General features: G+C 33.2%; 1 protein-coding gene across 2 annotated transcripts; it reads left to right on the forward strand.

Annotated features, from left to right (window-relative positions):
* The first annotated feature begins 832 nt into the window (after positions 1–832).
* On the forward strand, positions 833–17,340 carry LOC123718501. Of its 2 annotated transcripts, none has more exons than XM_045675070.1 (8): positions 833–921; positions 3,379–3,508; positions 8,219–8,343; positions 8,800–8,903; positions 9,397–9,545; positions 9,739–9,813; positions 10,319–10,434; positions 12,559–17,340. In XM_045675070.1, the coding sequence occupies exons 2-8, from the start codon at positions 3,385–3,387 to the stop codon at positions 13,435–13,437; spliced, it is 1,572 nt and encodes a 523-aa protein (XP_045531026.1). In that variant the 5' UTR covers positions 833–921; positions 3,379–3,384; the 3' UTR covers positions 13,438–17,340. The 2 variants fall into 2 exon arrangements, with proteins under 2 accessions (XP_045531026.1, XP_045531027.1); XM_045675071.1 differs by having other exon boundaries at positions 8,246–8,343.
* The last annotated feature ends 13 nt before the right edge of the window (positions 17,341–17,353 follow it).

Raw genomic sequence — 17,353 nt, forward strand, 5'->3', positions numbered from 1 at the left:
ACAAATCAGTCAAATATAAATCGAAAAGACGATGATTTAGCATCCTTGTAAATATTATGTCATCGCCTACTAATACAGTCCTAGAGTTTAGTCAGTCCGAAACTATTTTTGATTGAAATATAATATATGTGTATTTTTGTAATTTTACGATGATAATCTAGACGTATCTTTTATAAGTAGGGTACGTCACAGGAACTGATACCAACTTAGCTTAAGTAGAAGGAAGTGTTTTAGCGGGCTCTTTGTTAGTTAACAAAGTTTAAGTTTAAAACCGAAAACTTAGGAGAATCGAAAATATAATTTTGTGTAAGTTCTGTGGCCACTAATAAATAAATAACAGTTTTTAAAATTACATAAAATAGACTATTCTTTGCTTATCAGAAGATTTGAAAGGAAAATTATAAACGCCACATTCACAAAAAATTTGCCGCTAAAAGGACACTGCAATTTTATTGTCATTTTATTAATAAGTGAGATAATATTATATTGTTAAGAATGCAAAAAAATATAAATAACTAGGAGAAAAACCTTTGATAAAACGTTACCTTTTATTAATGTGCTTAAGTGAGTAAGTTTATCGACAACCTAAACTGAAGTGGTAATTTATAACATCATCACATTTTTGCTTCTTGAGTGTTTGGTTGATTAAAGCGATTATTTTCCGCATCAAAGGTATATTTTACATAAAAATGTTAGACTGATGAATTAGCCTGACTGCAAACCGATAAATTGACATTTTGCTCGTCATTTTCATTTATCATTTCACATCGGTAACAAATTGTTTACCTGTGGTTAAAAGTTGGTCTGTCTAATCTGTTTCTACAAACGCACATCTCTATCAAATATGGTAGTGAAATGCTTGTCAACCGCTCACGAAATAACTTATAAATAAAACAAAGTTGTTTTTGTAATCATAAATTGGTAAGTTTTTACTTTATTAAATATAAGTTTAGAAAATTTATATAATTCCGAATCTATTTCATGACATATGTTATTTCTATATTATAAATAACACGTATCTAACAATCCCCATCTTTCTGCCGGCATTATAAATTCAAATGTCGTAAAATTGCAAAATTATCATAAATAAATTATGCAGGATACTTTTAAAGCCTTTCTGATGTATATTAAGTCCCTTTAAAGTGATCTTCAAAACGGTCCATTGACCTACAATGACGTTTCAGCGTTGTCATTTTCCGTTTGTTGTTCGTATTTGGATAAATATCTACGTGTTTATGCAAGTTATTTTAAAGATATTGTGATGATATATGTGATAAACAGTTAATATTATTGTTTTTAAGAAACTGCACAGTTAGAAAATTGTCCTAAAACAGCATTTGCAAAACAGTAAGCTAATCCTAAAAAGAATTGATTTTATTACACGCATGAACTGCTAAGCAAATTATGGTAGGGGAGTAGGCCTTTATATCATAAAACATTAAAAAACGTTAAAAGTGACTAACACTTCACTCAAGTTCTAAGCATAACAGGTTTTATTGAGGAATGAGCTGGTCTTTATGACTCAACACTAACATGCATAACAGCTTCCTGCTTCTAATACTACTTAGACCACTGAATAACTTAAAAACTAGTGACTATCCCTTTAATATTTTTCTTTATCTGTAGTTATATAAAGTTGTTCTTGTAAAAATATATACTCTAAGCATGGATTATAATTTTCTGTGTCTGATAAGCTGTTGGTCCTGTTCATACATTTCCTCCACTTTAATAGTGAGTCACATAAAAGAAAGTTCAACCTTTAGCACAGAGATACATTTTGAACACACAATATCCCAGTTGGGCATCTCATGTTTAACAATTAGGCCTAGACCTTATTCTTTAAATGTACCATGCTAATAAATTTAAATTCAAATCATGAAAGCAATTATACCTTAAGTGTGAAAACAATGTGTAGTTAATAACAAGTCCATACTTTGATAATTCAATTTTGGCTATGGATATATTTGGCTCTCTGAGAGGCTTCTAACTGGTTGTTGAAATATATATAGGTTATGTTACTCCGGGATAGAATACAAATGATGAAAGAATGCTTGAAATTTCCTGTCTTTTTATTTATTAAAACTATACAGAGACACTAATAGTTTCTCTTTTTATCACAAGTATAGACTTAGACAGTTTTAGTCAAAGTATGACATTGAAATTATACTAAATCTTTACTGTCTGTATTGTCTCAATATACTTATGTTTATTAATTGTTCGTTCAGAATTCAGTAGCACAGAAAATTAAGATTTTAACTTTGACTAGTTATAGATGTTAAGACCATTGTTGTTCAAGCATGAGATGTTAATTTTTTGTTATTAAACTAATACATATTTACAAATTAAAATTGATTATGTTCCACATACTGAAATAAATATGTTATGCAAAGAGTATGATATCCTACCCAGTAAAGCTTGCTGAATCTTTGGTAAATTACTACAGTAACAAAGGTGAATGAATTATAGACAAGACATACTGCAAGTTTCAGAATCAAAACTTTAAACAAACTTAGTTGTCCTTATGTCATTATGGCAATATGGTAATTGACATATGGTTCTAACTATAAATCTTACCCAGATGGTTAACGATTTTAGTTCTACTTTTGTTTATTAGGATTTTAAGCAATTAAAAAGACTGGCATTCTTCCCAGTTCTGCTTGCTTTCCCTATGCCCTTGATTTGATAACTAGTAGTAAATGTAAATTATGATAATATAAGTGATCATGCTGTGAGAGAGTGAGAATGCTTTGGTAAGCAAAAAGAACTCATTTTTGATGGGCATATGCATTCCACTTATCAATGATGATAAAATAGGCGTAGTAACTTAGAGGTTCAAAGAGCTGTGGCCTTGTGACGTCAACATGCAATTTAGTCTGAGATTGATTGAAGCATTGTTGGGAGTACAGTGAAGGAAATTGCATTGGACCTAAAAATCAGTTTCAATATCTGCTCCAAAACAACTTGTTTATGTGTCCAGTGAATGATAACAGGACTGAATGTTTGGTGAAATGTACTAATGCCACAAGATCCATATAAAATTGTGATACTGGTGTGTGTATACTGTGTGTGTGGTGGCAACTTTCACCAGTCCATGAAAATATATATACATCTACATTTTGTTTAATTGGTTACAAAGGTTTTATGAGATCGGCATTTTCGCTCGCTCGCTACACCCTCTATGTTCTTTGCTGAAGTAGGGATGTCTGCGTTACAAATTTCATGACGTGGAATAAGTGATACCTGTATCTGTATGGAATATATTCCATAATATATTTTTTTTTAAGTTTTTTTGGTTATGTGACTGCCACAATGTCACCCTCTATACCCCTCGGTACGAGAGAGAATAGTGATTTCAAAGAACTGAATCTTAACTTTCAGATTATAATGTCAAGCGGTCGTGGGAGGGGCTACACTGGTAGACATCATTTGAGGGAGACGAAGCCGGGAGAAGACCCAGAAGACATGAATGCTGCAAGGACTCTGGCGGAGTTGACTCCACGATCAACAGGTATGTGTCAAGCATCCAGATATTGGATAATTTTATGTTAAATAGCTGAGCACGAACTTTGTTTCGATTCGATTTTTAGTAAATTCTAAATCGTACCAACATGAGAATATTTTGCTTAGAGACTGTTCCTGAATAAAAACTTTGGTAGTTTTTAGGGCTTCCCGTGTGTTCCCATTTTTCTCTCCATTTAAACCTTCTTCAGAGTTCAAGGTTTCAAAGTCCTGGAGTTGCTTAGCAACATATTATGAGGTTCATTTTTATTTATGTACTAGCAAAGCCCCCCGGTTTCACTCGCGTAAGTACCGATCTCGTGGTAGTGGAAAGTCTACTAAGTTCGACTATAGTGTATTGTTATCAATTTACTTAGGTTTTAATGACTTCCTTGCAGATTATTAGATACACATTTGCATTCATAATCTAATAAATATGTAGATTTTACTTTACAACGTATATATCGTATCTAATATATTTTTAAATTCGTAACATCATTTACTTAGAATGTCAGACATTTATTACTATTTATTACATTAGGAAATTTCAAAACAGCTATTGAAAAACTCTTGATTTTAAGTAAGTAATGAAAGAATTTTTTTATTCAGACCAGGTAGTTTTTGAAATGCAAACTTTATTCTGTAATATTAGGGAAGAGATTTATCTGCAGAAGTTCAGTGTCTCATAACTTCCTTATACACAACATTTGATGTTCTGGAGTTCCGACTCGGGATAGGCCAACATACTTATAGCCCCTGGGTAAAACATTTTTGTATATATCAGTATCTACATTGTATAATACTGTACAACATTACATACACCTTGGTTACATTATTGCATTATTGTTAGGGATCCCTATTTTTTTTGAAAATGTAAAGCCTATGTCAGTCACTGAAGATGCTGCAGCTTTCCTAGGGTGAAAGAATTGTTTTAATTGGTTGAGTGGTTTTTTGTGTGAAAACATTACAAACATGCATACAGAAACACAAATGTTTCCTCATTATAATATAGTAGATATAGATATAGAATATCATCAAATATATATTTTGTATTATTATTTTTGTTTATTTAAAATTTTATTAATGAAACAATGTGCGACTGTTGATTGACTTGGAACAAACTGAACTAATTTATTGAAAGACACTTAACCAATACATGTGACTTACATAACTCACTGGATGATGCTAGGTGTACTACTACTTATTACTACTACTACTATTTTTATATAAACCCACTCTATATAAAAATAACACAAGTAATTTATTCTTCCAATCTTCTCCTCTAGTAGAACTTCTATGTTTTTTATTTTTTCGGGTTTGTTAGATTAAAATCTACCTTATTTTTTGTTTTTCCATCTGGTGATAGCCAGGTCCATTTATGTATTTTTGAAGTTTATAATGCTTCTTTTATGTTTTTTCTTGATGGCAAAACCTACTGCGTTACAAGCCAGGCGTTTTTCCTTTATAACATAGGATAGAGTTATCATGTTCATCAATATTGCATCCAAGGGAAGTCAGGAAGTTCCTGACTTCCGCTATATTAAGTATGTCTTTTTCTATATTTTGTAGTGAGTGTATTAATTCTACACATCTTATATCTGACCCTAATGATTTGACATTAAATTTTTAGAGTTTCATTTATTGTTTTTATTCTATTCTAGACATTTTACAGAATAATAGTATATAAATTGTTAGTAATTTCACATTGCAAGTTTTTCAAGTAAATAGCTTCTCTACAACACTCTGAGATCCCTATATACTCTCCCTCTGTATTAGACAGTGCAACAACCTTTTGTTTTCTGCTTTCCCAAGATATTGCAGCTCCTACTTGACCTCCTACTAATAACATCACTGCCCCAATCGGCAACAACACAACCAATTATTTCAGAATTAAGTTTTGAGTCATATTATAAAGCATAATGTTTAGTTTTCTTTAAATATCTTAAAATTCTTTAAGCATGTTGCTAGTGTTAAGTAAAACAATTATTAAATTGGCTCATATAACTAACAGAATATGATATATCAGGGTGAGTTAAACAGAGAGACAAAGACATCAAACCACCTATTGGGCATTGATATGGTATGGTAATATCACATTTGTTATCTATACTGAGATTCAGTTTACATTCTATTTGTGTATTTGATGTGTGACAAACCAACATTTTAAATTTACTTAACAACTGGTCTATATAACCCTCTTGGTCTAATGATACAGAATTTTTATTGAACACAACTTGTATACCCAAACATTGTTTAATAGTACCTAAATCTTTAAGACTACAATTGTTTGCTAAAGACTCTTTTCCGATTTTTACTTCATTACAATCATTAAAAATAGTAAAGCAATTACAGTTACACAGTTATTGTTTCTCTTATTAAATAAACAAGGTTCATATTTAGATTTTTCATAATCAATGCTATATATATGGTCATCAACCTTTTTATACCGCATTCTTGAAGATTGTTTTAATCCATAAATGGCCCTTTTTAACTTAATGATTTTACCATCATTTAAAACACCAAAACAACCTGGTTTTTGCATAAAACTATGTTCTTCAAGATGTCCATTTAAAAATGCTGTGTTTACATCTAAGTGTGTTGTTTTAAAATATAACTTTGCTGTCAAGGCTTATAGCCTTATACCTCAATAATCTTAAGGTATAAGGAATATCGAACCACTGGAGAGAATGTTTCATTGTAGTCCACACCATGTCTCTGAGTGAAACCTTATGCCACTAAACGCGCCCAATATAAAACTTTACCGTCCATATCATACTATTTCTTTAGATCCCATTTACACTGAACCACACAACCACTATTTGGAGCATCAACCAACTCCCAAGCTTGATGGTCTTGAAAACATTGAAGTTCTTCCTTGAATGCTTTTTGGCAATACTCCTTTTCATGTCCTCCTGCAATTTTAAATTTCCAGCTTCTTGAAGACAGAAATTTTGTTAGCTACTGAAACCATATCGATCAGGTTGTTTTCTGATTCTAACTTCTCTTGTAGTTGTAACAGTTTCCTGTAAACTTTCTTCTACATCTTCATACTTACCGGGTTCATACTCAGAGTCAGAGTTATCCTTCCTTTATTAATTAATTATTTAACATAATTGTAACATATATCAATATGTTTCAGTCTCTTAATAGACCCTGTATTAGTTACTTTATTAGCGGATTGATTATCACACAGCGTGGTAACTGGACACATGTTTTCATTTGGAAATTTAATAAATTTATAAATTTAAATATTTAATAAATTTATTAGCCAACTGCTGAAGAAAAACTAATTGAACATTGCTTCTTAGAGCACCAAGAAATTAGACAATTTTAGCATGAAACAAAACACTGTGGTGGATTTCCAGGCAACTAAATCTCCACCCCAGTTTGCAGCACAGTCTCCAATTAGTTTTCCTTTATCATCACATTTGTAAACAAGTTTATATTTAATGTATGTTTAAGATATCTTAGCACTCTCTTTAATGCTGACAATAACATGTTACTAGCTTTGTTTTGATACCTACTAAGAGTTAACACGGATATAGATAAATCAGGGCTTGTACCACACACTGCATAAATAAGACATCCTATTATTTGGCTACATAAGCTTTCTGTACCTTTATCTGACTTTTTATTTCATTTCTACATACAAAATTTTGATCAATGGTATTAACAATTTTCCATATGAAAATGTTTCAAAATATTTTCTAAATACTCTCCAAATTTTGTTTTACCAATGAAATCAGATATGAAACCTGAGGTCTTCATTTAAAATTCTCTACATAACATATTTTTAAACTCATTTACACTGTTCCACTTTATCCCAAAAGTCAAAATATCATCTACATATAAAAAGATATAAGTTTTTATTTTCCATTTCTCTTTACATAAAGGCAGACGACTTTAGAAGACTTTTAGAGGCATATAAAGACTTATGTAGTTTAACAACATTATTATTTTCACTAAATGCTCCGTCTGGTAGTTGAAGTACACATCTTCATTTATTTCCCCATAAAGAAACCTCCAGTAACATCAATTTGATGGATTGATAAGTTTAACATAGTTGCAACAGATACAAACAATCTAAAAGTGGTTAATTTTGCCACTGGTGCATATAATTAATATCAAACCCGGATTAGTAGCCTTGTATTGCTTTACCCCATTAATATACTTAATTTTGAAAACCCATTTACTAGTAATTACTTTACAATCATTTGCCTTTCCACAATATTTTCATGTTCTGTTTTCTGTTAGTGTTCGTTCAGCTCTGTCTTCATCTCCTTTTTCCATTCTGATGAATTTTCATGCCTCATAGCTTCCAGATACGTTCTCGGATCTTCCTAATTTAACAAAACTATATTGTTACATTTGTAGAATGATGTTTGCTTTATCTTACGCTGACTAGGTTCCCTCATCTGTGCCTGTTTTGATTTTATCAGTACTCAATTCTGTTCTCATCAGTACATAACATGCAGTATTTATTATACCAGCCCATAATTTCTTTGGAAATCCTTTGGCATATAGGGAATATGCCATACTGGAAATACAATAGAGATCGAGCTGTTTCTTAAAAAGCAGACAACGCACTTGCAAGCCATGTGACAGTATGAGGGCCCATGGATGGCGGTAGCAATTATCATCAGTGCATTCTGATCGTTTACCTCCTCTACTATCAAAATGAAAACGAGTTTTAATTATTAAATAATAAATTGCATTCCAGCTAAAACCACGGTGGCAATGATTTCAGAGGTGAAGCCTGATGATGAAGTGGACACCTCTGGTGATGAAGAGGCTCTACAGGCGATGCTGAAAGTCGATGAGCAGTTTGCATCTTTATTAGTACTGGTGAGTTTTCTTGGTGCTTATAAAATTTGTTTTAACGTTAGTTAGACACTTCATAAAATTCTAGTGTGAAAGTGTAGTTAAGAATCTTTAAATAAATCCACAGGATAAAAGTTATTAGATGATAAGTCATATGTCCATGGGCATTTATATTATCAGACGTCCTTTGCTCTATGAGGTGGAATTGGTTAGAAATTAATAGCTTTATGTATATGTTATATAATGAACACTTGAAGTATTTTAATTGTCAAAATGACAGTTGAATTAGTTAAATTGTCAAAATGATAGTTGATGAAAGTATATTATCAGAGTGATAGTTAAAGTAGTTTATTTCTCAAAATGACAGTTGATGAAAGTATATTATCATAGTGACAGTTAAAGTAGTTTATTTCTCAAAATGACAGTTGATGAAAATATATTATCAGAGTGACACTTGACGTACTTTTCTTTATTATTTAGCTAGAACAATTCACGCCAGGTGAAGACGGCATACAGTTTAACAGGAAATTGAGACATTTCGAGACTTCCGTCACGGAGTTGTGTCCGGACGAGGCGAGGTTACAGTGAGTGATATTCATTTATTCAAAACTTTAAAAATGCTTTACATCTAGGGTTGTAAGAGTCGGCATGTCGCATAATGTGATCACTGCCAATCTTCATAGTAGAATCCATCATCACCTCGACGTCCAAGAACTAAACGTTTTGAGACAGTTCTTAGGCGCCAATAGCTGTCTTTAAACGCTGTCTATGTCGAACCAACTTACAAAAAGTATTCCGAACCAATTCGATTTAGGGTCCTTCAAGAGTACACCTTAAATGAGCGAGCCTTCTGGACGGTGTCATTCAACATCAGATAAGGCTCCGTTTGGTACAGATGCTAAATTTAAAAAGGCTGGCCAGTGGTCACACACTGAACTGAATCCATGGGCTGCGATGGCTGCCCTTTTTGGGTGCTACGAGGCCTTGTTTGCCTCCCTGTCCTATAATTTTTTTCATTTTTTTTTATTTAGACCAAAGTGGATACTTCTAGGTAATTTATAATAATATAAATTCTAGGCAAGCATTCGCGACATTTCGCGCTGCGGCCTTACAAAGTTCAGTGACAAGTAGGAAGTTGGCCACTGTAGGGGCTGCCTTCACAAGACAACAAAGGCAGGGGATGCTAAGGGCATCCTTGCTGAATATTATGCAGGCGACATTTACAAGTAAGTAATATGGGTACTAGTTGCTTGAAAATGAGGGTAGATTCACATTCATTACAATACTATTTGTTTAAAAATGAGGGTAGATTCAGAGTCATTGCAACACTGTGTTTAAGAATAATGAGGGTACATTCATATTCATTATGCCAAATAGGCACAGCAATAAACAGTTTAAAATATATAAAACGTTTTTCAGAATTGGAAGTGCTGGAACGTGCGAATCCATTATACTTGATCAACGCTGCGAATCTGATGGGAGATTATTTTGCGGGTAGGTTTAAAATTTTTATTTTCATTTAAATAGAAGTTGGGAAAAACTGCGAATCAGTTTTGGCTTCTATTTTAACAATTAACCGATTTAAACAATTTTAACGTCTTTGTCTACGAATTTCTAGGAATCTAAAGATACCTTTTCAATTGACTTATATACTTAAATTAGATTGAACATTACTAAATACTTCCGTATTAAGCTGCTATTAATAAATTGCTAAGAATTTCTACTTAGAATTTCTACATAAATATATAATCTCATACACTATATATTTCTAGTACGTCATTTTGCTATCGCGTTTTAAACATGCACAGCGCCATCTAGATTAGATTATGAATGCAAATGTGTATCTAATAATCTGCAAGGAAGTCATTAAAAACTAAGTAAATTGATAACAATACACTATAGTCGAACTTAGTAGACTTTCCACTACCACGAGATCGGTACTTAGGCGAGTGAAACCGGGGGGCATTACTAGTATAATGTGTATTTATTTTAATTTCAGAGGCTCGTCTATGCAATGGGAAAAAAGTTCACATCTTAGCTGGTCCGTTGGTTCAATATATGCGGTCTCTACTCGCTTCAGATGACATAAGAGCACATCGGAGTCTTGCTACACAGGTATGCCCATCATTGCCCACACTACACCAACCGACGCTTAACCTTGACAAATACAAAATATCGTTTCCTACATATCGAACACCCATCATTTGCCATACAACACCAGCAGACACTTAAAATTAAAAAAATAAATAAAGTTTCCCACTAAACGTGAAAACAGACACCCATCACCTCCCACACCACACCAACCGACGCTTAACCTTGACAAATACAAAATATCGTTTCCTACATATCGAAAACCGATCATTTGCCATACAACACCAGTAGACACTTAAAATTAAAAAAAAAAAGTTTCCCACTAAACGTGAAAACAGACACCCATCACCTCCCACACCACACCAACCGACGCTTAACCTTGACAAATACAAAATATCGTTTCCTAAATATCGAACACCCATCATTTGCCATACAACACCAGTAGACACTTAAAATTTAAAAAAAAAAGTTTCCCACTAAACGTGAAAACAGACACCCATCACCTCCCACACCACACCAACCGACGCTTAACCTTGACAAATACAAAATATCGTTTCCTACACATCGAACACCCATCATTTGCCATACAACACCAGTAGACACTTAACATTTAAAAAAAAATAGTTTCCCACTAAACGTGAAAACAGACACCCATCACCTCCCACACCACACCAACCGACGCTTAACCTTGACAAATACAAAATATCGTTTCCTACATATCGAACACCCATCATTTGCCATACAACACCAGTAGACACTTAACATTTAAAAAAAAATAGTTTCCCACTAAACGTGAAAACAGACACCCATCACCTCCCACACCACACTAACCAACGCTTAACCTTGACAAACCCAGAAGAAACATTTCATTCACGCCACATTGTTAAGACGATAAAACATCTACGTTAATAAAAAGAAATCTCAAAATGTTGCTAATCTAAAAACAGGAGGACAGGAGGACCAATTCAATTAATTTTATTTATTCCTTGAGTTTTCGTCTGGGAAAAGCTAACGGTGAAAAGTCAAAGCTTTTGTTATAATAATTGTTACAATAAGGACCTTGGGTAGACGGAGCAATGTTGTTTGGCATGCTTTATTAGCAGCAGCAGCAGCAGCAGTCATAGCTAATTGTTGCGACATAGAGTATCAATAATAATAATCGTTTATTTGTCAAGATAGGCGGTACAATTAGATAGATCAACTACAAATATTTGCACAATCAGACATGCAAATGTCATATCAATTTTGATAATGTCAAAGCTATTTACAATTGCTGTCAAATCTACAGTCCAAATGCCTACGCTATAAATGAACCTTGTCTTTAAAAATTTCATCTCCGTCCCCTTGAAAGAAATATAAAGAATAAGTCTATCAGTCAGATATTTAACGGTGTGATAACATTTCGTATACCGTAACGTCCTTCAATTTAACGACGAACTCCCTAAAGGCTCCAAACAGCGTCCAAATTGGTTGTTGGTTTAGCTTGTCTTCAATACAATGATACACTCTACATAGCATTACACCCACTCTCAATAACGTCAACAATTGCGTAATAATGTACTTTTTAAGTTGCTTACATTAGTAAAAACTGCGCTGTTGTGTACGTTATTTTGTCGCGTTATCTTAGCCCGCAATAAACTCGACTGTCGCCATCATGCATACAAACTAATTGAGATTGCTTCCATGTGTAGACTGCTGTTGACCATGACTAATAAGTAGGAGTTATGGAGTATCTATACAATTTTCTCTCTATTACGCCATGAAATGCAGTCCTATCAGTGTCGTTATATACAGTTTGCACTGTATATTAATTCCTTTGACATTCTTTAAATTTTCCGGAAATTTATTGTATATTGTTATTGAGGAGGTCAATGACCCTGAGTGACTAAAGTGGATTTCAGTCTCTCTTTCGCAAAATATTTACACTTTTTTTTAGTTATTTCTACTTCTGATTAGGTAAATTCAACTTAAAAACAGTATTCGACACGTTTATGTTTCGCCATGTTCTGGTCAGTTTGTTCATCCTGCTGTACCCTGCTGTTCACCTACGGATTGTCCCATCACAATGATAAAATAACGTATACAAATTACATTTCCATGAATAACAAAAATCATAAAGCCGGTACAAATGAATTTTGTGAATTTCAGCTCATGCAAAATGGCCGAGAGCTCCTCTCTATACTTTCCCAAGAGTTAGATGACTTATCGATATCCATACGCCTTAGACTCTTGACACCACCACCCATAAGCATCATCTGGCTCCTTCTGTCGTCTGATCTCTGCTTAAACAAATTCCTACCATTGCCGAACACATTGCAACAGTTCTACGCCTCACACTTAGACCTGACAAGCGATGAGAACTTCTCCGAGGTGTCATATGGCTCCTGGAAGAAGGAAAACATAAATTTGAGCATCGAAGATGATACTAAACCCAAATTGAGACCGATCTTGGGTGCCGGAGCCGGTCTACTGAGACAGGAGCATCCAGATCCAAGCGGCGAGGTCGATTGGAAGCCTAGTCTAACTAAGCGATACGATTTGAACTCGTGGAGACAGGAGGAAAAGGAACCAACTTTTAACCCCAACGTGCCACCACCGAACTATCAAGAGTTTCCGGTTTATCCGGAGAACTATTATTTGCAACAAGGAGATGGGGCATACATACAAAACATGAGTGTTAACGTGCAAACAGAGAAAGTCAATAATGAAGTGCAGAAGTCCGTTGACAATTATGACCCTAAATTTAATGAAAAACGCTTCGAAGAGACTAACTTTAATGATAAGAGACATGATGACATGCGTTATGAAGAGACTAACTTTAATGATAAACGCAGTGATGATACGAAATTTAATGATAAACGCGGGGATGATAAGAAGTTTGACGAACGTTCCAAGAATGGATCCAGGCAGAGATTAAATAGGCGAAATAGTGGTGAGATGGAGACGAGGAGGCATGTTAGTGATGTGCCGCGGAGTCATAAATATTGGGACCACGACGACCGCTGTGATAAAGACTATAACAGTTAGTGAATTAGTGTTGTTTAGTGACGCAAAATTTCAGTGTAATTAGGGATGTGCGCGTGCGGAGCTGGTCCCCTTGGCCTACGGTGGGGCCGACCCGCCCCAAAGGAAAATCTTATGTATGTATTCCATTTATTTTCCGGCAAAATGTGTTGCTCAAATATTTTCATGTAGGCATTATAATTTCTGGGACGTCTAACATTAATAATTGCTTAGTGAAAGTTTATCGAATGATTTCTTTGACCTTGGCAATGTTTGCGTTCCCAAAGTGTTGTGTGCAAATACAATTAAGTGTATCCATGTATTAATTTACAAAATCTTTTGTTTTAACACTTACATTGAAGTGTTAGGGTTAGGGTATTACGTAAGCACTATGGGGACGGTTCTTTGATTGTCCTATTTGGTGATTACGTCAACAGTAATTATTTACACATAATGTGTGTATTTACAAATAATTACTGTTGACGTGAAAGCGAAATGCATTTTTGCATACTACTGTTTTTCAGAGCTTTGCTTTGATTAGTAAAACTGCTTATGTAATACTTGACCGGCCCCTTTATGGCCCGTATTCCAAAGTTAATCATAGCTTGAGCAATGTTCGGGAACTCTCGGTTTAATTTTTAGTGGAATACGGGCGTAAGATCTCAAATCGTTTGGTTCATTTCAAGTTTTGCTCATAATAAAGTTGATTTCCAATAGTTCAAATTAAATTTAGTTAATGTCAAACGTCTTGCTTTGACATAAATTTAGTTGTTTCTAGATATGTTTTTGCGCTAACTAATTCAGACAGTTGATATCAGTTTTTATAAGTGTACAATATTAGCCTTATCTGATATAATAGAAATATAATATAATCTTTAAGTGACAAGCGCCCTGCGCCCCTTGGAATAAATTGAGTTAACTCATCAACTGAGTGTTGGGTTGACGAAATTGCGCTGTTTGCCCATAGCTAATGATAGTGGTGCTGATTTTTTATATAATATATAAAATTCGGGCAAAATTAACCAAGGATAGTCCAATCAAACACAATTCCAAAAATGATGAAAATATTTGTTAGTTTTACCGCTAAATGTCATCATATTTAAACTTAGGGAATTGTTCAATCCCAGCTCATTCAAGATATGTTCAGTAGTCTTTCTAAGTTACTGTTGCTACATAAAGATGTATATGAAAATTTGCACCACTGTCGATACATAGTTTAATTTTAACTTAGTCACAAATAACTTAATTTTAAATATTTAACATTTAACATTGTCGTTTTAAATTATATCAAGAATTGATTTGTAATTAAATTAGCTTCACTAAGTTCGCTGACTTTTTACTTAAAATCATCAAATTAAGTATGTAGTGTTAGTAATTTGTGCAATGAGTTTATAATAATATTGTTTCTAAAGAACTTTTGGTTAAGAATATCCAATGCAATATTAAAAGGAAGTCTTGACATGAAGCAGTAGATGTGTCTTAAGTTCTGCTACTCTGTAATTTAAAATTAGGGATTGCAAATATATTAAGATCCCTATTACTTAAGCTCACTAAAGAGTCAGTGAACTTGTCCATGTTTTAACATATGGAGAGAAGGTGCGCTAAAGGTGAGTGATTCCTGTATGTCAAAAATGTGTAGGATTTTGACATACTGACTACACTTACCTGAAGTTAATGTAGTTATATATAACTAATATAATGACATTTGACTAAAATAAGTTTAGTTTTTCACCTAATTAAATTGTAAATTTAGTCTCTATAGGCTGTTTAGCATTTTTTTTAATAATGCCTTTAAAAATTCAAATAAACCTATGGTTAAGTATAAACGCTTAAAACAAAATGGCGTCGAACTTGTCATGATTGTAAACAGATTTCAAATGCTTAACCGTGCCATCATTCCTAAATTACAAAAATATGTAGACCAAAGTCCCCGAAGGACTTAAACTTCCACAGGCCCTTTGTGTCACGTGGCATGAAAGTCAATTATAATTGGACTTTTTGACATTTTTATAAACTACACACAGTCGATTCAACTAATCTGTGACATTTTTGATAAAGCCATGTTTTATATATTCTCAACTTTTCATGTCAAATGGCCTATTTTAGACTAAATGTATGTCAAATTGCAAACCAAAATCAAAACGGACTGAAACGAACATGCTCGTACCTGTAAAGCACAATTTCACTTTAAACGCTAGATTAGTTAGGTTAATCTAAAATATAGCTTTGTCTGAACCAGACGTTTTTGTACCAAGTTCCGAAGCAACTTTGGCAGCGGCATTTTCTTCTGAATCTTTCGTAAGCCGATACGAATCGAATTTTAATAATAATTTTGGGTTTCAATTGAAACCTCGAAGACAAGATGGTATCAGTCATTTGATTTATGGGAATGGGATTAGTTTGAAAAGTTGACACAATTCTCATATGTTCAAGAATTGTGGTAGAAAACCCTCACTTAAAGTTCATATGGGAGATGTCAAAATGGAAAACAATCAATATTCTAAAATTAAACTTCCGACATTCACGATCATAAAGATTTGTAAGTTATTTACATACAGTTAATATTATCTGTTTCCGTATCAAACTTCCTTGTATTATGGAAATTGAGGTTAAGGAAATTGCGAACGATGCGTTGACATTTACAATTTGACAATGACAGTTGACGCATAAAATATAGTTTATGTCTAATTTTATAGTGACATCTGACAACCGAGAACTGTCAATTTAACCACCACATGAAAAATGATAGATTTTGCTAAATTTCATAATGACAAATTTCTTTATTAACAATTTTGATTATTACAGGTAACGTCTGTCAGATGTCAACTGCCATTCTCAAATTTGAAATGTATTACGTAATAATAATTTAGCTCAAACAAATATCTAAACGGCAGATTTTTCATAGTATTGATTTTACTAATTGATTTGAGCGCCATCTATCATCTGTAAGATGATACTACGTTTTTAGCCGAATATTAAATTTTCGTTTAGAAATAAAAAAAAATTAGTTTTGTGCCGAGTCTTCATACAAATCACGGGGGTATGCGTGTAGAACCTTGTCAAACTCACGCTAGTTTGAAGCTAATATTAATTTTCAAAACTTATAGGACTTAGGATATAATGTATGATTTATTAGTTTAAATTACTGCTGGCTCAGTGGTTAGGATTTTAGTAATAATTTACTATTGGATTAGACATAGAAGGTGTTAAGATAATGATTCAAAGATAAACCTATACCGAGTGGGTTATTAAGAAAATAATTGCACCACAGCTAAAGCATTATTTTTAAAATGCCTAAATTTTAGTTGTGTATCATCGACATATTGAAATGTAACGTGGTTAATATTAATTGATTTGTCGATTATTGTGTTTTTGTCGATTATGCTTTAGTAGCGATCGACTTTGACACATTTTCCGAATAAATTTCATTTCCTCTAAGTGTTGTGCTTTGAGGTGTTTAACTGGTGAATTATCAATTCGTATTCATAATATGTAGGATTATTTTTAACTAATATTAATCTAATTTAACTTTGGTGGTGTAGAGTAAAAAAATATAGAGGGCGCTGTCTCTTGGCAACCGACACTGAAATTATATTTGTTTCGTTGAAACTGATTTTTTTAACATACGGCCGGTGACCGTAAAAAAATATTGTAATGTTAATTCTACAACAGTAACGATTCTGTTATATAATGATTACTGTGCTTCTGGTGGCAATTAGGCATATTTGATGGAGTTTCTTTGTTTATTGGTAAAAATAATAATTGATTCATAATAACACAATTTTAGGATACTTTTTTTTTTTATTTTATCAGGTAAGAGAGTTTCGACTCCTGATTATACCCTAAAGTCTTAATAATGTCATATACAACATGATCCTGCGAAATCTTGGTACGAAATATATTTTGCAATGGCTATTTTGACAGTTCGAGCTGAATAGTT

Source organism: Pieris brassicae, chromosome Z, assembly GCF_905147105.1.
Source record: "Pieris brassicae chromosome Z, ilPieBrab1.1, whole genome shotgun sequence".
NCBI lineage: Eukaryota > Metazoa > Arthropoda > Insecta > Lepidoptera > Pieridae > Pieris > Pieris brassicae.

Bases quoted from the DNA above. Each gene is read 5' to 3' on its own strand.
- LOC123718501 (XM_045675070.1), top strand. From the start codon at position 3,385: ATGTCAAGCGGTCGTGGGAGGGGCTACACTGGTAGACATCATTTGAGG. The intron at 8,904-9,396 runs GTGAGTGATATT...TATAAATTCTAG, and splicing joins CCGGACGAGGCGAGGTTACA to GCAAGCATTCGCGACATTTC. The intron at 9,546-9,738 runs GTAAGTAATATG...AACGTTTTTCAG, and splicing joins TATGCAGGCGACATTTACAA to AATTGGAAGTGCTGGAACGT.